Consider the following 25,349-nt stretch of genomic DNA (forward strand, 5'->3'; position numbering starts at 1 on the left):
TTGGTTTTCGACGACACCATGAAGACTTTGGCAATACAAAAATCGATCATGTGGTCGTTGCACTGTTTAAAGGGAGTAAGTTTAAATTGTGATGCTTCGTCGATGAGGGGTATAAACAAATAATAAGGTTTTATCAACTCAATCGATAATGGTAATTGACCACCGTAGAGTTCCAAAAGCTGATATTTCTCGTTTCTTACCCACGGACTTTTCGTACTCAGTGCGAATCGGTTTGATCCCAACCCGCTGGTAGATTCTTACCTGTCCAAACATTCAGTGATGATCAAAGCTCCGGTAGACAGATGGGCAAAGTTTCCGCACAGCCCCATACTTCATTATGCATACAGTCTTTTGTTAGAAGAAAACAATAGCGCAAACAATAGATTACCTTTGGGACTATCCGCTTTGTTTTCAAGAAGTTGAATTAGATAAAATTTTTTATGTTGGTTATGCATGTTTCGCTGAAGGTTTGATACACCCAAAAGGGTAGTTAAATCCATCGGTACCTTCAGCGATTTCCAAAGATATACCATTTTGACGTTTTTACATGTGGTAAAAAATCGGGTGACATGACTCGTGATTTCTGGCGAAATGACTTAACGTTTCGGGCGACTTGTCTCCGGTTGTGGGCGATATGACTTCAAGCGAGATGACTTTCGAGCGACTTGACTGTAAACCGTAAAATATCAAGTTTGTGGTGGATATGAGTGGGCCTGTTCCGATTGTGTTTCGTCCCGTTTTACAGCTCACGATTAACACTGTTGAAGCCCTAAAGATTAGGGAAAAGAAGGGAGTCCCTGTGAGGAGGTTCCAGGTTTTCCTGTGGTGCAAGTTCTTTTCCCCCAGCAGTATACATAGCAATTCAAATAGGACGGGCGTAACAATTTAAATTTACTTTCTTCCATTATAAATCAAAGCTATTTCCTTTATACAAAATAACTCCATCAGAAGGAACTTAAACGTTCAGGATAGACCAACTAAATAAGCACATGGCGATAAACATTAAAATCTTACATGTAAATCAGAAAATGAAAAAAGTGTTTTTCTTCTTTTTAGGAATTCCTTGGAAAGGAAAATAAATAGAGAGGGCTACTGGAAGGGAAAATGTGGATTTCCCCACCACACCCTAACAGAATGTTAAATTAGTCACAGATAATCTTTGGGACACAAGATGACTGGAATCTTTGTATGATGAATTACATAATTGCTGACACTTCCAAGAACTGTGCGCCTTATGAGGCCAGAACCCCGACTTCCTAGGACAATCAGTGTGGCTTTCTCTTTCAAAGCTATCTCACAGATCTTTTCTCCTGGTTTTCCTTGCTCCACCCTAAATCTTATGGGAGTCTATCAACAAGAAAAAGCAGCACTGATTACATGGCTGTTTTTTCAATGGTAGTGTGAAAAGGGACCTTGTTACTTCCCATTTTTGAATCAACTTCTCTCTCTGCAGCATGTATAGTCTGTAGTCTGTGATTTAATCTCTTGCCAAAATATGTTCATGTTTGATGTCTAATACTAAGTAATAAATAAACTGGATTGAAGGTTTCCAGGTCAAATTGCTATTGAGCGTTTTAGTTTTGTAGGTCAGACAACTGGATAACATTAAAGAGAAAAGTCTGAATGCCAACAAGGTATTCTCTTCTTCCATCAGTAATTACAAGAAGAGTTAATAAATTAATCCACTGTTCAATAGGAAACAAATAATGGGATAAAACCAAGAGAAAAAGTTTAAACTTTTTGAGGGATGAAGGTAGGACAAGACTTTTGACCTGTAGCATGATGATAATGATGATGATGATGATGATGATGATGATTCATTCACTATATGCATGCGATTATTCATCTCTAGTTTGTTAAGAATAATTCTGAGGGGGGGAAGGATTGAATTAGAAATTAGGGACGAGAATGCATGCATTCTATTATTATCAATATCTTTGATACAGTTTCTGTCGAGGGCATCCATCCAAAAGGTATTTAGGCAAATAATTTTAATAACAACCAACTAAAAGGTGACCCCATACCCTCAAATCTGAACACCTATCAATATATTTCCTCTCCAAAGCCTTCAATTCTTCCTCCATTTTGTGAACCTCATTTTTCCATTCCTCAATGACCACAGCATCTGCATAATGTATAAAATAATTTTTAAGGAACCAAAAATTCATTACCAAGTACATAATTAAAAACATAGTATAATCAAATTTCTTGAAGTCAGTTTACATCAGCTTTGCATCCATCATACTCATCCTGTCCCTGCAATTCCCCTGCGTTCAGTGCCTCACAACACTTTTGAACTTATTGACTGCCCTGTTGGCACATCCAAACCAGCTTCCCTCAAATTCCTCCCCCTTCCCCACCCCCAAACCCGTGATTGTAAAAAAAAGCTTTGAGTACATACCAGCTAGAAATGGAAGATGGAGTTGCTCTACAACACTTAAGAGAATTACTTGGTCTCCTTCGAGGTAGATGTTTTCCATGAACCCTGAGAGAAAAAACAAAGTGGAATTGTGAACACTTTAATCCCTATATGCCAAATTTCCTTAAATAAATGCTTGGGTGCTTATTTTGGCTACAAGGGAGCAAGGAGCACCTAATGGAGGGCAGGTGCTTTATCAAGGGGAGATGGGGTGCTTATTGTTCTCCTGTGCTGATTCCCCTGTAGAAAGTGAGGGAGGACACAAGGGGGGGGCTTATTTCAGGGGTCTCTAATTAGGGGGAGGTTGCGTATTAGAGTGTGGGAGCTTATTTGAGGAATTATGTTAAGCATAAAGATTAATTGTATGGTTGTTTCACTTGATACTGTGACCAATACTGTAATTATGCAACAGTGTTACAAGTTTAACCAGTAAGGTGTTACTAAGAATCATAATTTCAGGGGCCTTACTCCTGCCATTGATCTATGCAGAAGAAGGGAAGATGATTTTAAGATTGAATAATGAAAAAGATAACAAGTCTACAGCTTTGGGCTGCAATTTTGCATGGACAGTTAAGGGTGTTTCTGACTTAATTTCACTTTCAATGTTAATGATTCTTCCTACACTTTCTTTATGGAAAAATAGTAACATACCTGCAGTACTCCATCCCTAAAAATAACTTTCAATGACAAGAACAGATAAATAAAAATTGTTTTGGTTAAAAATGAACCATTTGTTACTCTCTTTCTCTTGTGTAACCCTTTAATCAACCAAAATACCCTTGTAAATAATATCATTTGCAGCAGGATCTTTTAAAGGAGGCCAGTGGGAGTTATGAATTTGCTGTATACCCCGTCACGGGAAATGCCCTCACCACATAAGGTTTGGGTGATAGTTTCTCCATATAAAACATCTAAGCACTCTGTGTGTTCAAACTTAATTTCATGACATTATACTGGTTTTGCTGATCTGATCTCACAGGGAAACACAACAAAAATAACCTGAACACCCGAACATCAGTATGCATATTCTTCTTACTGTTCTCTTTATATTTCCTGAGGTGCTGATAAGGAGAATTTGTTTAACCATCAAGTGCTCCTTTAGTTGGTGATTATTTTCTTTATTCTCATGACCTCAATAAGTGATTCAGGGGGAATATTGTTATGATAAATCAGATGCTAGTCTTAAGGGTCAGGAAAAAAAAACAAACAAAGAAACTGGAATTCAAACTATGCAATTATCCTAGCCTTTACAATCGAGTTACATTACCTACATAACCATCATAACATCTTAGTTTTTCCATTTTGCACCTAAATTACCATGTGAAAATCGATTTGAAATCGATTATCTTTTTGAAACACCAGAAGCAAAAGGAAATGCTTTACAGCTTGCAAATACTTTAAAACAGGAGCTTTTCGGTCAATAATCAAGACACAGCAAGACAAATAACGCGAATAATACGGATTTTTTAAAATTAGATATTAAGATTTGTGGTTTGTTACGTTAAGATAGCCAAAAACATTGAATTGGGCATTTTTTGCTTGGACACGTGGGGAATGAGCGTTGGCATTTTAATAACACCACTGCTACACTGAATTAAACCAAATTACAATTTATACCATTTGAAAACAACGAGGGCTTGTCTTTAGGTTACTTAAAGTTTTGGCGTCAAAAATTAGTGAAAAACTTCGGTAGATATGTAGAGCTAATTAAAATTTCAGTATATCGGATATTTAATTCAGTTGCAGTACCTACAGTGTGACGCGCGCAAGAACATACTTTTTTCTCACAGCTAAATGGAATAACGTACTCACATTCAAAAGCTTGCTCGCTCCATTCACTTTGATCTACTGCTATAAGAGTGATTCTCGAACGCCTTCCCGAATCAGCCTCCGCCATTATTAGAGACTTATTAGGGTCAAATTAACGAGAAAGACTGGGTTGAGAGATAAAAAAGCGTGCAAAGTCAGCGTAATTCTATTTTGATTTCGATATTTTTCAAAAATCTTGTTTTTTGTGGTGTGTAAATTAAAAACAACTTGTTTTCGTACAGCTTCAGTTTTGTTCTTACCTCTTGACGAGTAAGCTAAGCTTCATATGAAAAAATTGTTTTGTTTTTCATCTCCCCAAAAAGAATGCAGGTCAAGCAACAGTGAAAAACAACCAGGACTTTCCCAGAGAGAAACGAAATATGCTTTCATCAGTGCTTTTTCGCATTACGTTATGCGTTGCAATGTTTTTGGATGTCATGCGTTACGCGTTTACGTTTTGTGTTACGTTGCGTTGCATAGTTTTATGTTGCGTTACGTTTTGTTATCTTGCGTTGTGTTTCGTGGCGATGCGTTACGATGCCTGAGTTACTTACGTAAATGAATAAAGGGTGTAAGTTTCTAAAGAAACTGTGGTGCTGCGTCGGTGGGAGAGTAAAACAGGAAATTTTAGCATTATCAACTGAGTTGATAACATGAATTGGCTACCGCGAAGAGTAAAGAGCTAGTTAACTCTTTACGGTGGCCAATTTACGTTTTCAACTCAGTTGATAACAATTAGTTCCCTTTTCTAACAAATGCTATCACTGGGCTTAGCAAAGCAATAAAAGCTGCGTAACGTTTTCCAAAGCGAATCACGCTAATTCACAGGATCAACGCTCTTAAATGATCGATATTATAACTGTTAGCATTAGAGGTGAAACTCCTCCTATTTAAGATACGCAAGTTACTCAGGTTTCAAGGTTAATAAGTCCCGTAACTTTTTCCTTGCGCTTTCGCTGCGGGTGCACTCAAAATGACAAAATTCCATAGAACGGTTTATCGAAAGCACCTAGCTTTTGTTCTCGTGTTACATTATCACTGCTGTTGTTCTCGTTAAGATTGAGGAATACAAATTGATAAACAACGTCTTTATTCATATTGTAAAATCGTGTATCAAGAGTTAAAAGTCACACAAACCTAAATAGTCCCCTGTGATACGTAGAAGATTCTACCGTTTGATCATCAATCATTGTTATCATCGTTAGAATCAATTTTCTCAAGTTGGTGTCAAGTTAGCATTCATTGTCTAGTTACTTGTTGTTTACTTAATCACAAGGTGAGATATTTCTCCTGTGAGTTTGCTAATTAAATGCTGAATATTTCAAAAGATGATTAATTATTTTGAAACAACAGTGATAAACTCCTCCTTCATCAGAATTTATATAAACCATCGAAGTGAATGAGCACTTAAACAAGTTAGTTCTGTCACATGCGCACGCGTTATTTACACACTCGAGAGAAGATGGACGAAGCACCTGCTGAGTTTTTCGTGGTTCATACCGATGGCATCCGTAAATATGGCGAAGTTGTCAAAAGAGCAAAGAAAATGACTGTTGACCGTCCGAAACACGGAAAGAAACGGCCAAGCGCTGCTTGCCGTCGGCTGGACTTCGGAGAGACAGAACCGTCTGTTTTGCTGTCAACTCCTGGTGAGTCAGAATTGTTTTTACTCCATGGATCTTTTTCAGTCGTGGAAAAAAAACCCGGATTGTGGACATCCCGAACAAACGAAGGATGTTCTGTCCCTCACTCCATGGAAAGTAGCAAAGGGTATAAATGTGACACGTGAATAAGACCGAAATTCATTTGTGACGCCTAAATTTTACAGAAAGGCGCGCGTGATTCGCGAATTTATCAACCTGTGTGCGCGATTTGTCTCCTGAAATATACGTGACCCGTGAATTTTTTCTTTCATCTTTGTGACAATAGTCACCATTTCCCTGAAACCTTGTACACCAGAAGAGAAATTTGAGGTTTTCCCTTTAACTAAGAGCCGCGTGAATTTTTCCAAAATTCGTGCGGGAAACGGGTTAGAGCCATCCTCCCGCAGTTTCTCTTCATGACTACTATAGACGAACAGAAAATTAAGTAAATAAACTTCAAGTACTTGATCTCACGGTCAGATCTATTTTCCATCTTTTATCCGTTTTACAATTCAGCACATTCAGTTTAGTTGTTTGTTTATGCTGTATGTTGTTAACTTTATGTATTTTTTTCATTCAGATCTGCTACCAAACAAAGACATTTCTTATCGAAGCTCCGTGATCCAAAAGTCCTTCCGGGTCAAAAGAACTTGTTTGACGTTTGGACAGCAGACAGCATTAGAGGATGTTTTCCAGAGAAAGAAATGTTTAAGCGATAATGAGAAGACGACAATAGCGATAGAACTTGGAGTAGCCAAGACAGAGATGGAGGTAATACACGTAGGTTTTTTTCTTTCCTGAATATTGTTCAATTCAAGTAGTCAAAATTGGAGTTTGCAGGGTGAAAAATCACCTTAACCTAAGCAGAGTTCTGAAGGTCTTAACGTGGAGAGCTTTAGTCTTAATGAGAAGACAGGGCTGTGAAGAAATATTTGCTTTTTGTGCCATCTGAACCCCGTATCTTTCGAAACAAAGCATCATTGAATAGAAACCACTTTGTTGGTCAGAAAAAAATTATTTGTTCTTCTGAACGAAAGAAAGTATCACACACAGATACAAAACGACCGGAATCGAATGAATCAATTCGTAGAGTGCACGGGGTCAAAAAGTCGTTCGTGTAAATCGTTTCAGTGAGAGGTGGGTAGGTTGGGAATTTACACTCGTCAGTAATAGGGGTGGAATTAGCGTTTGAAATAGTGTTCCTGCTCTTAAATATTAGATCTCCTTGATAATTATTCTATTCAAAACTTGACAAACAAATGTATGGTTAAATTTTTCGGATAAGGTAATAAATTAAAATTATTTTCTCTAGGTGTGGTTTGGTGCACGGCGCCAACTCGAGAGGAATCAACCCAGATGTAGTCGCGTTGACGAATCTATTTTGTTGACACGTCAGGGCGATCCACGGACCCCTTTTCCGCGAACTATTCCAGAGGGTCTCTGCAGTCATTCTACAGCGAGTAATGTTAAGTCCCATGCGCACTCGTCATGGAGTTTAGAATGTCACATATAGTCCGGAGATGTAGCACTTTACAAGAAAAAGCATCAAGACCGGAGTGAGCATTATTTTAATGTTTTGGCTTATACTGTATGATATAATAGCGACTTTTGCAAACGTTTCATGTTTTGTGACTTCATACAGCCGTGTGAAAGATGCTATGTTGATGAATAAAGAAAAATTTTTGTCGAATGATAAAAAAAGTTTTGTAGTAAGTTTAATAATTCCGGCGTGCTGATTAGATGTTATTGATAAATTGAGGCGGTGAGAAAACTAAACTCCTCCCTAATGCCTTCCCCAAACTCTTCCCAAATGGGTTTCCTGGAAAAACAGGATCAAAGATCAAGAATCAAGGATCAAGGATCACCGGATCACCGGATCAAGGATCAGTTCAAAATGAATCAAACTAAATAAATTAATAGGCGTGATTGATTGCTCATCTACGTGACTCAGTCAAGATCTTCCGTATGTAAAAGCGAAAATAAGAGAAAATACTAAATACTGAAAAAGCCATACTACTTTGTGGAAGTATAAATTTTCGCCTACCGACTATTAGAACTCCTATTGAAGACTGAAAGCTACATAGCGGATTTACTTGTGCATATATTATATTCACATGAAATTTCTAAATTATCCCGAGTGTCGGTATGAGATTGCGTCTCTGACTTCCGGTGCAATTTTGGCGACTGTCGTCCATGTATACTCCAGGGGACTCACAACAACAACTCAGTGGGGCGATACAATTTTATCACTTTCCAAATTATGTCTCTTGTCAAATACTGTCGGAAAAACGACTAAAAACGTCTTCTTCTTAGCAAGTGATTCTTCAGATGCATTCCATCTGCTTTTCCTTTAAGGATATGACGTCAGTAAAAAATTGAAGAGATGAAGTTAAAGCAGCTGATAATTTGCTCTTCCCTCCGGCAGTCGCCAAAAACGGCTTCGTGTTTTGACCTTGATCCTTGATCCAGTGACCTTTGGTCCTGTTTTTCCAGGAAACCTCCTAAATGCTTGAACTCTGCGAGTATAAATTAATCATTTCTGTTTTAGTTATTGAATTGTTATCTACGACTACCATTTCAGTTTTGTTTCATAGCCGACCTATTTCGAAAGCCTTTTTTGATTTGTTTTTTGTTTTTTTGTTTGTCCAATTTTCTTCGTCCTTCAAAGTTAAGCAAATGGATTAATTCGCGCCGGAAAAATTTGCAAAATAGTACGCAAGCTCCGAAAGGGTATTCCAAAACATTCCCTGATCCTCGTCTGGCTTCCAGTACTTTTCGCGTCATGACTTACGGGTTGTGTTTTCGCTAGACCAAGTTTGACAAGTTAAAGTCGGAAAAGTCTGGAAGTTCGAAGTACAGGGAAAAGAGCTCGTCCTAAGTTTAGCTAGTTAAAAATGCAAAAACAACAAGGGAAATCGCCTCTATGACCGGAAATTCCCGCAAACTTATACTACCTCGCGAGATGGTTTAACTCGTCCTAATGAATGCCGCAGCCAATTACATTGCCCGTAGTGACAGATGCCTGCTAAATCGTGAACTAGAAAATATTTTCCAGACACTCGCGCTCGTCTCGTGGTTAACTTTGTAAACAATGCTTTCGGAATGGCAGACAAATTCACTCGTAATACTTTCCCGTTTCAACAATCCGTGTCATCCTCTATGTGCCGAGACATTAGTCGCATCCTCTGAAAGAAACGCCGTCTCCTTCAGGGAAATAAGGCGAGAATCAATACAAGGGAAGTCATTATAAATGCTTCGTCTCCCACCATTTTTTCAAAGTTTGGCGCTTCTTCTGAGTAAACGGCTTAAATTTTGGGAAAAAAACGATTAAACGTCGCTCTGTAAACAAACACCTAGAAAGAATGTTCAGCACCACCACGGTAATCTTACTTTTGTTGAAAGGTGTTACGAATATAATTTTGCCTATTCTATCGGAAAACCGCGTTTTTTCATCGGAATCTATTTGTGTTTATTAGAGATGTATTATCTCAGTTTGGCCAATCAAGCGATTACTACTCGCTCACAAATGAGTGTGTTTGAATGAAAAAAACCATGACGATATGACTAAGTATGCTTCATGTGTTAGATCGAGGAGACTGCAGATATGAAGCCAACGATCAAGACTAATTCAATAAGACGGCGCTTCAAACGCCTCGAAGAGTGCTTTCACACGTCATTTTACTTAGATGAGATTTCTAGAGCACGGTGCGTTGAAAATGTTTTTCTTAAGAGTTTTTTTAAACATATTTAGGACGCCAAATAATTGCGTGAGATGCCTGTAAAATTGAGTATCAACGTACCTCCATCAGCTTGTCACGCATTTGACATGCGTGATGTCTTTATTCTCGCGCGAAAGGTATCAAATAAACCGTACACGGACCTACAAACGCAAACATCGCTTCCTTTCTTCAAATTACTGCCTTCTCAGAATAAGTCCGCTGAAGAAAGTATTTGAGCGATCTCTGTATACTCCAAGATCTTGCAACCACGACAAATATAAAGAACTAAAACTTCTTTTATTGAATGTAAGCACATACGGCCTAAAGGAGCTATTACCGTCATTTGCAAATAATATTCACATTTCTCACACAAGCGGCCCCAAGCGGAAAAAAAAGATTCATGGCGAAATTATAAGAGTTTGTATGGGAATATTACGACCGCTCTTAGGAATAAAAAAAATACAGTCAAATTCTCAATAAATATACCCTACCTTATTTCAACAGTGCATCGCTTGTTTTTTAACCGCTTGCTGTGATGAAAAGAACCTGTTTTAGTGAGTTATCCATTTCTAGGTTTACTACGTACATAGGAGAAGCTTCTCCCATAATTTCGCCATGACTCTTATTTTGCAAGGTGATCATCTCACAGCTAGAGCTTGAGCCGCCTGTGATTTCACATAAACCCCCTTGGCGTCATGTTATCTCATTTCAATGATATGAGTCAGCCTGAAAAACGAGTAGGGCAAACGTCTTGTTCGCGCCGGGAGAGCGTGTCACATGAGCGCGTGACAAGACAAGCCAAATCATATACAGCACATAGCGACAAAGTATGCACTCAATCACGCAGACAGAACTTCATCGGAAGCCGGAAACAATGTCATCAAGAAAGCCCAAGGTTGTCTTCAAATCATTAAAAACATAAACATTTTGGTGGCCAAAATTTTCATATTGCCAACTACTTCCTAAAGACTGATCCTTGAACTTTTTGTTTTGATCATATCCAGCAGATATTCCCAGCAAGGCTTCACCCCATGATAACAAACAACCTTCCCCCATACCCGTTATTTTCGCAAACGAAATAAACATTTCTTGACAGTGCTAGCTCCCAATTGTACTCAATTGTCAGGTGATTTTGACTTTTACAGCGATCCTTCCAAAATTTCTGAAGAAAGTCAATTTTCAGGCTCTAAGGATTCTAACTTTAACAAGAACACTCGAGTTAAGTGAATTAAATTCCTGGAATCAAGTTTTCAACGAACGAAATTTAAGCTATATTTCACCCACGATTTTTTTTTCACCACTAGCAATCAGTTAATGTCACTCATAGGAGTTAAAGGATTTTAAGCGTGCTTGATTAGGCACCACGCAGAGGGAGAGGCTGGGGGGGCTTTAGCCCAAGCTCAAATCTCGAGAAAAAGCCAACAATTCATGAAAGGTCACGCGTTGTGTGACTCGGTGTTAAGTTACGAGAGGAGCGCGTTGAAAATTTCAACACGAATGAGGAACCAAATACGGTCAATTTACAACAATAAATATTTCGAAATACGAACATTTTACGGGTAAAATCAATGACACCTACTCACAGCCTGTGTGTAAATAAATATTCCCATACAAACTCTGATAATTCCGCCATGAATGTTATTGTGCAAGATGATCATCTCACAGCTGGAGCTTGGGCCGCGTGTGGATGACCTCACAGAATTTAACAGCTGATGTGCAAAAGGCTAAACATGGGATAAACCACGGGACCAGGTTTCTGGAAGGAGACGAATAAAGAAACCCTATTATTTTGATCTCTGGTTAGAGCGCAGAGGATCTGACATGGCTATGTTATCGAGAACTTCTGCAGTTTTCTTATTGTTTTTCCTCTCTCAAATGCCGTACATGTTGGCTTTATCTCTTTCTGGGCGCTACGCCCAGTTCGCACAGCTATTTGGTCTGCCATCAACACTTCCAAATATATCTTTAGCGAGCGCTGGAGTTTCCGAGGAATGTTTCGATGCCGTGACAAAGCTGAACGCTTCAACGCTTGCTTATTGTGAGTATGAAAGAGTCTTTTTTAAAATGAAGTTATTCGTAAAAAGTAAACGGAACTTTTCTGCCGTTTATACGGGAAAACGGATTACACATTTCCCTTCATACAACGCAGGATTAACTTGAAAATGCTACAAAAAAGGACAAATTAAAAAAAATACTTGAAAACACAAAAAATGGATGGTGGCGGGGGACTAAAACGCTGTCCTTACCACAGCTAAGAAACACACCTCTTTTCAATCAAATTATTATTCCACCATTGTAGTATAATGTGGCCATGAGGTTTCACACGTGAATCCTAAAGTTTCTGACATTTTCAGCTCTACCCACCGGACTTCGTCACAATATTTCCTAAACAATATTAAAAAAAAAGATAACTCTCGCAAGTTTTCATTCTACACCGTAATAAAAGTTACCTGTATTTTCCAGACCTAGATGCTATTGGTAAACCTCCGAGTGGAATGCTGTTGGGAAATTTCGCCATGATAGGATCATACAGTGAATGTACAAAGACCATAGTTGAGGCCCACTATTGCACGGCTTTCCTTTCAATATCACAGCTTAATGTCACTGAGGTAGGTGGCTATCGTTGCAAATCATTTAAGTGAAGATAAGACATCATTGAGAGTAAACTGTAAGCACTCTTATTAACATTTCTATTTAAACAGAAATTTAAAAAATCGGTTCAAAAAGGTTTCACTTTATTAAATATTCCGAGTAGAGATTCATAAGTGATGGAGTGTTACCGCCACTATGGGTCAAGTGATAGCGTGATTAAACGGAGTTAACTTTTAACCTTCAAATTTTGTGTCTCTATTCGGTTATTATTATCATTATTACTACTAATAGCAACTTCGCTTGAATGCTAAGGACCGGCAAGGGAGGAGGAGATCGGAGTTTTTTTTGTTATGTCAAAATATAATTTCATGATCCCTCCTTTATACTCTCTTACCAACGACTAACTCACTTCCGTTTTGCCCTAAAACCATGTGACCTCGCCTAGTTCCTCCAAGCCTCCTACCAGTCGATTAATAATGAACTACCAATTCTAGTTAACAAACAGATTCCAAGTTGCCGTGCGTCTGTTCAGTAATAGATCACAGATGACGTCAAAATGTGGTAAGAACAAAAAAGTGATACACGAGGTGCAGCCGGGTGTGTTACTGATGTTCTTACCACATTTTGACGTCCTCTGTGATCTATTACTGAACAGACGCACGGCAACTTGGAATCTATTTGTTTTATATAATAAAGAATTAAAAAAGGTTTTAATGATGACGTCATCTATTCGTTTGTCCTCCAATGGATCATAAGTGAGAACCAATCAGAATGCGTGCATAACTGAGCCTATTATATAAATATAATTAACTCTAAGGGATTGCCATACATAGTTGAGACACATACAGATTTGATTTTTAGTGAATTTAACCAACTTTCTTATTGTTTGTTGTTGTTGTTTCATCTCGCCACAGGAACCCGTTATTCCTTTGGGGCTACATCAACTCTCTTTTCCTTGGGGTCTCTGTGTACCAAAAAGTTGCGATGAACAAGATGTGGTTCATGCTCTACAATACATCTTTCAACAAATAGGTACTACTTTTTTTTCCCGTAGTGACCGGTCATTATTTATGTGAGGCGGGGGGGGGGGGGCGAAGGAGGAGGGAAAGATTAAAATTTCTGTAAGTCCCCCATCCAGGCCATGTAGATAGCTTGTGACCCCTCTTCTTTATTCAATTTACGTGATGAGCCCCTTCCCTCCCCTCCCATCGACAAACATCTCCTCTTATATGCCTGATAATTATTTAAGTTTATGTCACATATAACCATAAGATAGTAAGTTTGAATGACACCTACCTTGGGCAATGGACCGCCTTTAAAATGTACCTCAAACTGCTGTCCCCCCCCTAAACTTCTTTATGAAAAGTTTTAGCTCCCCCTCTAGCCAATCTGAAATAGCCTTGACGCCTTTTTTTTCCCCTTTCCCCTCTCTACATAGCAACACTGTAACGCCACAAATTCCAATGTTCCTTAACATTTTTCTATGTTTAACGTAGTGATTCGACTTGGCACCCTTCTTCCAAAATGCACCCACTCTCCATTATGCGCCACCCACAAATTTTTTTCATTGAAAAGCGCCCCTATTCTAATGAGCGCCCCTATTCTGTTTTAGTAATAACACTGTTAGAGTACATAGACATTAAGATCAATTGTTTACCATAAGCTTCACAACAAAAAAGTTGTTTTTGACTCAACCTCTCAACTATTATGTCGCCGTAAGTGTACACAGTTCCTTCAAATGAAAGATCTCGCCGAAAGATGTTACGACGATTACTTAGCTTGTCGTTCTTGTAAGAAAGGCTTGAGGGAAAATCAGTCCGTTTCCCAACTCTGTAACTCAACCTCTGGCCTTTTCTAGATTCCCCAAAGTTCACCTTGAAGCCATACGCCGTGGATGAAAAGGAACAGTATGCTTACTGCAACAAAAAGTCTGAATATACAACTGGCGTTATCATCACTTTGTGAGTATATTTATTAATAACAAGCGGCCCCACTGTTTGCTTTACTGCTGAACCAAGTTCAGGATGTTAGGAATCTTGATATATAAACTGTTCAATGTCAATTTTATTACGCTAGATGCGTCAAATTCGAATGCAGTAACTGATTTCTATCTTTTTAAGCCTACATATACACATCGAATGCTTGAATAGTTCTAAGATGACGTCAAAGTCGCTTCCTATTCAAATTTGTTGAATAAGCTGAATTATACGCGAAAGAACATCAACGATACACTCGGCTGCGTCTGGTGTGCTACCTTTGTTTTCTTACCACTTTCACGTCATCTCGGTATGATCTGTAATTGAACAGACCCACGGCAACAAGGGATCTCTCTGTTAAATTATTAACATCTCAAGTAAAAAGTTCACATCCAGAGTGCTGACCGCCTCAATGCATTTTTTGCCTTGTTTGTTACACCTTGTTACTCTGCAATTCGAATCATGATCAGATTCACATCTATCTACTTCTCCTCGGAACGAGTGACAAGAAGGGACTAACATTTACCGTTGTTTGGATAAAAGCATGATGTTAATCGAGGGGGCAGACAGAAGTTTTTACTTTTAAGAACTGCTATTGACGTAAAAGCCTACAATACGAAATGTCAAGGACCTTCCGCTTCCGCTAAGAATCACTCTTACATGAGATAATTTAACGAAACTGATTCGCTTATTAAAAAACATGGCGAGGCTGGTATTTAAAATAAAATATTTTTCTCAGATATTTTCGATCTCTTTATGATGATAGAAATTATACTTCGAGAAGCATCGAAATCATCGTCGCCATTAGAATATTGCATACCCTGTAAACTGCATTGCAATATATTCTCTCCGATATGTTGTGGTTTAGTCTTGTTAAGGAAGGCGATTCTCAATTTTACGCCCACAGGGTCCCAAAGTTGGAGGTCACAGGAATTGATGATAATTGAATTTAACGCAAATTTGAAGACAGTTTTAAAGCACAAAGGGTGATTTTCGGAACCTCAAAATGCGGCAAGAGCCATAATCTATATATGCTTGTTAGTGGAGGAGATGAGAATTACATTGTTTCTGTAACATACTGCTGTTTTTATAAAAGTGTAATTTTTTCATCAGGGCTGTTTGTGGTTTCATTTTGTTCCTATGCCTTCTGGGTACAATCGTCGACTGTATTCTGAGCTTTCTGGAGCCACATCCCGCACATGTCAGCAAGAGTGATAGCCCTTTTTCGGATAAAGAGAGACTCACAGCTACAGATCACGATAACCTCCCCAGTAATCAAAAAAGTGATCACGTGACCGCAGAGAAAATCCCTCTTCTTGAAAGTTCCTCTCACGTGAAATCAGGTCCCTGGACGACTCTGTCAATCGAGCAAACGCGTAGAGTAAGGCAGCGTAAGTACACCATAATCTGATGTATTGCAGTATGTAAGAAGAACACACCCTGATCAATGTTACACGAGAAGGGCTTCAACTAGTTGAACTGCAAACCATCAAACGCTTAAAAAGTAGGCGAAAAGGTAAAATTTGCACGGTCAATCAGGAATTTGAACAGCCCTCAAATGGCGCAGCTCTCTCCTTGAGTGGAATTTCGTATCGTCACCTGACATGGCATCCTACCATTTGATATATGCTTTGACTATCTATTGCATTCACTTTTAGTTAGCTTTTATAATTTCCTGTCTGCACTTGAGCTAAAAGGCCCATCTAACTGGAGTTTCAGGGACGTAGCCAAGATTTTTTAAGGAAGGGTCACACTGTGTCAAGTAGAGCATACTCAACAAAGTTTTCATATCCTCTTCCACGCCGTGTTTTATTTGATGTGACAAAAAGGCTCACAAAGAAAGAGGGGGTCACGGACATCCCAGGACCCCACCCTAACTACACCTTTGAGCTTATCCCTCTTTCTGGCTAGAGGTGGCTAAGAGTATCACTACTCCCCCCTGGATGGGATGGCGGTCCATCCCATCCAGGGAGTGTCCCTGACAGTTCGCCGGTACCAGTTTATGCCACCAGGTGGAGAGAGCCTCCGTGAAAGCTAGGTAATTTTCCCTAGGAAGCAACTCAATGATTCGCGGCCAGTTTCTGAATTAATAAGTGACTAAGTATTGCTACTCCCCTGTGGATGGGATACCAGTCCATCGCAAGGTTAACCCCGAGCATTTCATCAGGCTTCCCTAACGGTTCACTGGTACTTATTTGTACTCCTGGGTATGGCGCGGCCTGGTCTCGAACCCAGACTTCCCGACCGGTAGTCAAGCGCACTGACTAGAGGCCACCGCCTCTCTCAGACTCCTACCCAACAAGATAACTATTTTGTTACACTGTGATGACGATAAATTCGTGATATTTATCGTGAACGTTTTACACATCAGTAACCTCCAGCATGTCAAAAATGTTTTCATTCTACAGATCGTATGGTTCGATTCTTTTTGTGTTTTTCATTAATACAAAACACTAGTTGTATAATGGATACCAAGATTCCTGCTGGTGCCATTACTTCAATTAACGGTATGAGAGTAGTGACCATGTGGTGGATTATCTTGGGACATTGTTATGCAATGTTGTTTGCGGTACCAATAGGTAAGTATTAGTCCTCTCGCCATTAATTCCATGGGCGGAACTCTACGCGCAATGTGATTGGTCGCTGCCCGTAAGCTAAGAAAGAACACACACGCGACTGCCTCGACACAAATCATTTTTTCGTTGCTTTTTTTCCAAAATGGCACCCAGATTTGATGTAAATGTAATCCAACAGGCGAAGGCTTGGGAAAAGATTAAGGTTCTTGTGCCATTTGAGTTTCTCTCACCACATCTTAGAGTCATTTCTACCATACAGACTCACCGTACATTGATTAACTTCTCACTAGAGTTACCCCTACAACTTACCACGATTAGGGACTGAACATTCGTCGCCTGGTGTGTGAAGGGGGGGGGGGGCATGACATTTACCTGATCGCCCCCTCCCCCAGACAATGAGCTTATAACGGTTGAGTAATTGCCACTTCTTGTTGCGCAGCATTATGTTTTTTCTTTCTTTCTTAAGTTTTCACTTCTACTGCATTTTAATTTGTTATGAAAGCAATCATAAAAAGTACTTTTCTAGATATTTCTCTTAAAATCAAATTGATTAATTAATGAAGAGATGAATAATAGATGGATAACTAGTTGAATTTAGCAGTGGTAAACCCATTCAGTGGTTGATCGTCCACTGATTCGAAAACCATTAGAAGATTCAACGAACACGTGACACTAGGTCCAGGAATCGAACCCAAGCCACTTCAGACGCTTGACGTCTCATCACATACCACATCCCAGTATTTCATCTCTCTCTCTCTCTCAACTTCTTCTCCTCCATAAGAAGTCTTCTTGCAGGATACGAGCCTTGTTACTGAATGAATGGGTTCATGGTAGCTGTACAGAATCTCAGTCATTGCATGCTCTGAATTGCCTCCAACTATTGTTATTTTTATAGGTAATGTGAACTCACTTAAGCGAACTTCTCAACGTTTCACTTTTCAAATGATCAGGAATGGAACTCTTTCAACTGACACCTTCTTCTTCCTAAGGTAAGCATTGTATGTTATGAACTTCCGATTCCCTGTAGTCTAGGAAGACAACGGATTTGTCGTCCATTGTCGCTCTTTCTGTAGGCGACAAAAAAAGTACAGAAAAATTTAAAATAAAAACCGAACACGACTACGACATTTTTTCGTTTCCACGTTTCCTCTCTCTTTACGGAATTGAAGAACAGAATCAGTCAAACTCTCCTATTCGATTTTTTGTCATTGGTTGTCACAGCAACTCGAAAATTTTGTGGCTTCTTCATAATTTTCTATACCAGCATTTGAATCTGAAGAACTTGAAGAATGTCAATATGAACTCGATATACATGGGTTGAACGATGAAATCAGTGGCCCACTAATATATGATGCATCGCGTAACGGACGACTAGCCGTATCACCAAATATCATTTTACTTCACAAAACCCATCTGGAGGTATTCTTAAAGTTGAAAAGCGCTGGGTGACGACTTGAAGTAGTTTCATTATGCTTGTATCCCTTGAGTATTTTTAAAAGTACAGATGTTATGCTGAAATCTAGCAATGCTATAATTATATGTTATGAACTTATCAAAGGGTCTATAAAAAGAACCATACTGATTTTATTATATATATATTGTGAACAAGTAAAATGGTGTGTCTGCCGAGGTAAAGACACAGCGGTTGTGACATTGTGAGGCAAATGATTGTACCTCATTATAACGTTACGCGCCACGACGAATAGCCACAACCGCTACCCGTTATAAGAGTTCAAACGGTAAATTTCAGTGATTTTGTTTTGTCATCTGCAGTGGACTCTTAGTTTCTTATTTGTCACTTCGTCGTATGATCAAAAACGAGGGGAAGTTGCCGCTCCTTTTCTTCTATTTTCATCGCATTTGGAGGTAGGTTTCTCCTACATCCCTCTTCTACCATTTAGATACATTGCGTTTTAATTTCAACGTATCCAAGTCATACATGGTCAAATTAAGTTAACCCTTGTTATGTACAAGATACTGTTCCGAAGAGGCTAACCGGTTAATTAGAGATAAGGGACGGTCATTATCTATGGGGGGGAGGGGGGTGGGCGAGGGTTTTGGTTGTGTCACAATAAAATTTACCTGATCCCCGCCTTCTAAGGATCCCCTTTCATTGGCAGTCAGTTTTCTGTATTCCCTCTTTATCCTCATTGACACTCCCCCCCGAAAAAAGTCCTCCGATCCCCCCTGGTGATGAATAATGACTTGTCCCTTGGCTACTAAATTCCAGGAAACGTACATATTTTACAATTTTCCAAGAAAAAAGATACAATCACTTTTTAACGACGGAGCATCGACAAAATCGATTGTAAATGTGAGTAAATAGACATTTCAGCACTATTTCCGTCATCATGCCATGTAAAGTAAATGTTAAGGTTCTATATTTAGTCTTCTCGAAAGATATTCAGTGAATTGGCCACAGTAAAGAGTTTCATTGCTGACGATTCGAGCCTTAGCCCTTCGTCAGAGCGACAAAGGGCTGACACTCAAAAGACTCTTCAGCTTTTGAATTCTCTACGGTGGCCAACTTTCGTTACCAACTCAGTTGGTAAGACCAAGTTACCTTCTCATACTCTCCCACCGACGCAGCAGCACAGTTTCTTTAAAAACTTCCCCCCTCCCTGATATTCAGTGATGTGCTTATAATCTTTCTCGCAGGTTGACTCCAACCTACATGTTTGTGTTGCTTTTTTACGTTAAAATAAGTGAATTTCTCGGCGAGGGTCCTGGATGGTTTGTAGTACAAGAAAAATCACTTTGTAACAAGTACTGGTGGACAAATCTTCTCTACATCAACAACTTCTATCCCAAACCAAAAGTTGATGGTGGGGTGAGACATCTTATATGTAACTTTAAGTAAAAACATCTTTGTTGTGCTGAGCTGCACAGTTGTCTACTCTTTGCGAAATAAAGGTGAGAGATTCAATTTTGATGAGAACATGATAAATCAAAAAGTGTCACTTAGAATCTGTGGATAAGTTTTTAATATAATCAGTTGGTAGGTGCGCTGGTCTCTGGGTAGAGATCGCCAGATCAATGTGTTGTGCAGTTCTTAGGGAAAACGATTGACTTTCACAGTGCCTTTTTTCTACCCAGGAGTTTTGCACTCTAAAAAAGGGTAAAAAAGGCTTAAAGGCTGAACAATCAGGGAAGCCTTTTAAATACTAAGGGGGTAGTCTAGCGATGGAATAGCTTCCCATCCATGGTAAAAAAAACCGGGATAAACTCTGCTGGGTAGACCAACAAGCTGGAGTACAAGCTTTACCTTTACCTTTCTTAAAAACTCTGGATAAATTTTGTGTAACGTTACACTGTGTTTTGTTTTTCCTCTGCAGTGTATGATGTGGTCATGGTACCTGGCCAGTGACATGCAGTTTTACACCATTGCCCCTGTGATCTTGTTCATAGCCTACTGGTACGAGCTGATGATCCAACACAATCCATCAATGGAACTTTCACGATAATTTTTATGTTTTATTCTTTCCCTCTGGCTTGAATATTTTTTCCTCTTACTTCTAGTGACTAATGAACAGTTGTTGTCTGCAACTTAGTGATTCCAAGTAAATAGATCGACAATAGCCGCCATTCGGCGCGAAAATATGCGAAGAGGGACGCTCGAGGAAAACTGTGAGCTTCAAGGAACAGATAATGTCCAAGAAAAACAACTGTAAAATACCTTTCTAAAATTGATTTCATGTCAATTTGCAGTCGAGATTTTTTACTTTTAAGGAGTAGTTTTATGATTTTATAAACGACTTCAAAGTCAGTCAAATGCATTTGGTCTTTGCCATATAGTATTCTTGCGTGTAACTTTGCCGCAGACGCATGAAGCTAAAACTGTGGATAGTAAGGCCAGCGGTTGTTCCACATCTTCCATCGCATTCGTTTAAGCAAAGGATACGGAAACTCCACTAAATTTGGTGTTCTTAGCGAGCACAGTCTATCACTATTTACCTCTATTCCAAAGCTTAAGCCGATTTAATATTAGATTCTTTTTTCTAAATTTTAGGCTGCGCCTTCGAGGACTGCTTGCAATTGTTGCTGTCTTGTCATGTGCCAGTTTTGCAATCACAGGAACGCTTTATTCTTCTCATGATCTTACGGAGTAAGAATCTTCTCTTTGCTTTATATTTAGCACTTTGTCAAGGTTATTCATTCCATGAATATGGCTGAGCGGTACTTGGACACCCGTCATTATTTAATAGCCTGGGGGAGGGAGGGGTGTGGGGGATTTTTTGGGAAAATCACATAGTTTCCATGGGGAAATGAGGAAGATTGGCCGTCGTAAACATAGTATAAAGGGGAAAAATTGACTTCCATTTAACTGCCATTGAGTGGGAATAATAAATCTTATCGAGGGATCTGGTAAAGTTTATCGTATCAAAACCAAATCCTCCGATCGTGTCCCCCTCCCTTAGGCGATAAATAATGATCGGTCCGTTAATAATATATTTTCTATTTCTGATGCAGTGATGACTTTGCTCTCGTCTACACCAAGCCTTACTGTCGTATCGCGTCATACCTTGTTGGTATGGTGTTGGGCTACTTTTTTCATCACACAAAGGACTACAGGCTTCCCACAAAGGTGATGCAGTCATTATGGTATAACTGTTCTCCTTTTTAGCAGACGCTGAAAGAAGAAATAATATACTTTTTTATTGAGTGTCAGAAAACCATAACCGACGTAATCACAAAAAGGCGGCAAATTAGCGAGAAGTCGGAGTGTACAGCTGACCCAATGCAAGACGCTCATGACGCACTATGTAAAAGAACAAGAAGTACGTTGCCTTAAGCGCAGAAAAACGCCAGTGATCAAGTTAAGCAAAGCCAAACATTATTTAATTTTTCGTGGCTTTCTATGTTGATATTTTCGTTAGGGGATGAACGAAGCTGCCTTGGTTAAGGACCAACACTTATCGACATTCTAATCCTAGAAGTATGCAGGAAGTTTGTCATTATGGACTTAGTTTCATGGCCAAAGCCCACCACGAGTTGTCACTCGTTCTTCTCTGATTCTCGCCAATTTTTGTTATCGACTTTTGTTTAGTCACGAGATCAATATTTTTGCGTCGAAATTCAGTTGTACACTGTGGGTATTCATGAATCCTTGTAATGATGACTGTTTTTTTTCCCTATCAAGGTCAAAAAATACGTGTTTAATGTGACTGGCTGGTGTCTGGCTATCGTTCTCGCTGTGTCCTCTTTATATGGCAAGTACAAGACTGTAAGAGAGCACAATCCTCACCCTTTCTCTCCCACCCAAGAAATCGCATACGGGATCTTAAAACGTTTTGCATGGAGCCTGGCTATAGCCTGGGTAATTTTCGCATGTCAAAGTGGGCTCGGAGGTAAGTTAACAAGTTAACATTTTAAGTCAGACACACGCACATGGCTATAGATAATGACTGTAATACCTTTTCTTGATTTTCTTTTTTTAACTCTGAAGGTTTGGTGAACAGGATTTTGTCCGCTCGCTTCTGGATTCCCTTAAGTCGTTTAACTTACTGTGCCTATCTTGTTCACGTAATCGTTCTTCAGAATCTGTACGCGCGATTTGAGTCTGTTTGGTTCTACACCGATTCTTATATGGTGAGTAGCATTCTTCCAAATTTTCTCCTACATTTCATCCTAATAGAAAATCTTCCACAGCAATAATTCATTCAGTGTTGTGATGGCTTTGCTTAGTTTTCTATCATCGAAACGTTAGCCTCCATTTGCTCGGATATTTGTCCGCGGGCATTATTTGTTCCGAGAAGCGAACAGTTTTCCGACAACGAAGCTCGAGGAAAGCTGCGAGTTTATTTCGTTGGATGTTTACTTTTCAGTGTTTTCTAATACGACTTTATGAACTAGCGAAAGTGTCCTTTCTTTTGTACCAACAGTGAAATACTCTCTCGAAGACTTTTTGTCCTATTGAACGTTAAGTTAAGACATTGGGGAATGTCGCTTGAGTAATATCATCGGATATCCCCTTGTTTCAGCTGGGGTATATTCGGTTTTGTGACGCGTTTAGACCAATCGTGTGGGAGCAGTACTATTTGATGGATTATAAAATGCATTAACTCGATCGTTAATCTGAAATGAACACTACTGAACATTATTTCCTATCCTTTATGACTTTAATTCCTGCGGAAACCCGATCCAATTTGTATCATGTATGTTGAAGAAAAAAAAACTATGTTCTATAGATACTACGAGCGCCCTGATTTGTGAAAAACCCGTCGTTTATTGCCCAGTAAACCCATGCATTTAGTTTGTAAATCACTCGTTTCCGGACCGTGATTTACAAACCTTTCTCGTGTTCTCCCAACATCCTGCGTGTGTTATCAGACTGGTAACACCGATAGAAAGTGTGGTCCATAGTTATAGCTCAGTCTAATAGCAAATAAGATTTGGGAAAATGACACCAATGTGAATTGAATCTTATTCGGCTCTTTTATCCGAAACCAGCCTTAAGGTGATTTCTTGTTTCCATAATTGTATTTTCGCAGGTCTTTCGCTACGTTGGCATCGTTGGCATCTCATACGGAGTAGCCTTCATCGTGTCTGTTTGCGTGGAATTTCCCACGATGCAACTGGAGAAACTTATATTTAGGAGTAAAAGTTAAAAATTCACGCCATGTTAGTGTTCAACAATGTGTACTCGTTACTTACCAGTGACTTCATTGATGATGCTACAAGCTGACCTCTCTATAAGGATGATACTGCTCTGTTTGCATATTTCGTAGGACTGGCTCAGACGAGAAATTGATAAATACCCGATAAAAAAAATTGATATTTGGGTCCTTAAGCAGATAGGATGGCAACGCCAAGGACGATGTCCATTAAGAAATGAATTTATATTTTTAATCATAATTTTTGAAAATGGCTGCATGGGTTTACCGTCTTTCACGGCGCCACACCTCAACCTCAGCAAAACGTATGTAGACAACGTTGAGATCCAAATGGAAAATAAATATTGTCCGCGGTTTCCGTTCGCAGACGGCGCAAATTTCGGTGATTTCACGTTGTTGTTTTGCAGAGGACGGCTAAGAAATATATGTATTTTAAGACGCATGCGCTGAGCTGTTTTTCTGTCCATTATATCTTTTGTTTTGTCATGTTCTCGTTGCCGTCGCCGTCTAGGTTTGCTTAAGGTCCCTGGTGTGTATATCTACAGAACGCGTTACAATTTTTGCGATATTTTTCCACCCTACACTTGACGGGGGCTGTCTGCAGGGTGAAAAGGTCTTACTTTCAGCTGCAAAAACGTCAAGTTAGGTAATTTTTTCAATAAAATAAGGCTCAGAAAATTTCTTTTCGAGGTAGAATTTTTAGGCGTATGACATGGCTTTCCTGGGGAACATCGTATGACATAATGTCTGTCAAAGGCCATGAAATGATGAAATCTCGATGACACTTGAAGGATCAACAAACATGTCACGTCATTATGAACTTACAGGCAAGACAAACGACCTAAAGCACTATTCATATTGTATTTCAACGACCCGTGCCTCATAGATACCAGTAAGGCGCTTCACTTTTAAAATAGCCGTATTTTGAGCATTTTCGCTTGAAAAGCATAGTCCTTCTTTCCACTTCTAATGTCTCCTTCAATGTATGTGCACATTGAAGATACATATGTATAATCTTAGCGTTTCTGAAACTTAGAAAAGTTAGTTTTACGAAGCCTGGTAGACCAATTTTGGCCCATTTGGAAGAGTTTGTTGGGAATCATTCTACCAGATGTGATGTTGGTAACGCATTTATGCTTTGAAACTCACTCTTAAAACTGAAGCGTCTCAAACTGAATAATACTATTCGACAAAGTACTATAAATGGAAAGAAATACAGTAGTTTTCCTCTTTTCTTCGAGCTCCTAGTTACTCAAATTCCCGTTTAGCCGATCTCGGTTTCTAGATTTCCCTTGAGGGCACGTGTTTTCAGGAGTGTGGACTGGGGTAATAACTTGATTAGTTGTGTTGTTAATATCGGAAATCCACTGTTAAGATGAGGCAGACAGATATAAATATCGCATGATCTGTTGTCAGCGATTGTTTGTCATGTAATTAAAAGGATAAGCTGAAAAATGATTGAGTATCTTTGATCAAATTTCAAAAACAAGGCAAAAAGCCGTGTGAGGATATTTCAATTTTCAAATGGTTGCTTTGCAATTCTTCTGTCAAATTCATCTATTTCAAAAGATTATTTTTTATTGACGCCAGATAAATAATTTATCAATTGGCTAAGTTTTACGCTTTTTTTATAATTCTTGTTGGCAGATTCAGTGCCCTAATAGTATTTTTAACATCTTGAGTCGTGCCATGCTGATTAGCTTTTGGGTCCACGACGGAACAAATTGATAAACCCACGATCACATCTATCGCTATAACATTTTGGCTCTAAAATGGCTGACACGTTTAAAGCCTCTGCACTTTTCTTGTTTTTCACCCTTTAAACGTCCTGTGTTTCGGCTTTAAATCTCTCTGCCATTACGGCCAGTTAGCTTAACCCTTTAACTCCTATGAGTGACCAAGATAGAATTTCTCCTCGCGATATCAACGCAATATCAACCAGATAAGTGATGAGAATAAAGAAAAATATAAATTTGGGGATAATTAGTTGATCCAGTATGA

At 39.1% G+C, this 25,349-nt stretch overlaps 2 protein-coding genes across 2 annotated transcripts; one reads left to right on the top strand and one right to left on the bottom strand.

Annotated features, from left to right (window-relative positions):
* Positions 1 to 890: 890 nt before the first annotated feature.
* LOC131797983 (universal stress protein Slr1101-like) lies at positions 891 to 4,606 on the bottom strand. Its single transcript, XM_059115644.2, has 5 exons — positions 4,489 to 4,606; positions 4,232 to 4,353; positions 2,402 to 2,485; positions 2,025 to 2,125; positions 891 to 1,347 (listed from the first exon to the last, which is right to left on the bottom strand). Exons 2-5 carry the CDS (start codon positions 4,314 to 4,316, stop codon positions 1,147 to 1,149), a joined length of 471 nt encoding a protein of 156 aa, XP_058971627.1. The 5' UTR covers positions 4,317 to 4,353; positions 4,489 to 4,606; the 3' UTR covers positions 891 to 1,146.
* A 6,772-nt stretch (positions 4,607 to 11,378) lies between these two features.
* Positions 11,379 to 24,806, top strand: LOC131797943 (nose resistant to fluoxetine protein 6-like). Its single transcript, XM_059115609.2, has 15 exons — positions 11,379 to 11,628; positions 12,054 to 12,199; positions 13,097 to 13,214; positions 14,041 to 14,143; positions 15,272 to 15,549; positions 16,567 to 16,737; positions 17,630 to 17,723; positions 18,508 to 18,600; positions 19,393 to 19,564; positions 20,070 to 20,149; positions 20,744 to 20,839; positions 21,205 to 21,319; positions 21,875 to 22,082; positions 22,181 to 22,323; positions 23,226 to 24,806. The coding sequence occupies exons 1-15, from the start codon at positions 11,412 to 11,414 to the stop codon at positions 23,340 to 23,342; spliced, it is 2,151 nt and encodes a 716-aa protein (XP_058971592.2). The 5' UTR covers positions 11,379 to 11,411; the 3' UTR covers positions 23,343 to 24,806.
* The last annotated feature ends 543 nt before the right edge of the window (positions 24,807 to 25,349 follow it).

The sequence above is a fragment of the Pocillopora verrucosa genome, chromosome 3 (assembly GCF_036669915.1).
Source record: "Pocillopora verrucosa isolate sample1 chromosome 3, ASM3666991v2, whole genome shotgun sequence".
NCBI lineage: Eukaryota > Metazoa > Cnidaria > Anthozoa > Scleractinia > Pocilloporidae > Pocillopora > Pocillopora verrucosa.

Bases quoted from the DNA above. Each gene is read 5' to 3' on its own strand.
- LOC131797983 (XM_059115644.2), bottom strand. From the start codon at position 4,316: ATGGCGGAGGCTGATTCGGGAAGGCGTTCGAGAATCACTCTTATAGCA. The intron at 2,486-4,231 runs GTGAGTACGTTA...TTTTTCTCTCAG, and splicing joins GAGCGAGCAAGCTTTTGAAT to GGTTCATGGAAAACATCTAC. The intron at 1,348-2,024 runs GTATGGGGTCAC...TCTTGTTGATAG, and splicing joins ATAGGTGTTCAGATTTGAGG to ACTCCCATAAGATTTAGGGT.
- LOC131797943 (XM_059115609.2), top strand. From the start codon at position 11,412: ATGGCTATGTTATCGAGAACTTCTGCAGTTTTCTTATTGTTTTTCCTC. The intron at 16,738-17,629 runs GTAAGTATTAGT...TTATTTTTATAG, and splicing joins GTTGTTTGCGGTACCAATAG to GTAATGTGAACTCACTTAAG. The intron at 22,324-23,225 runs GTGAGTAGCATT...GTATTTTCGCAG, and splicing joins TCTACACCGATTCTTATATG to GTCTTTCGCTACGTTGGCAT.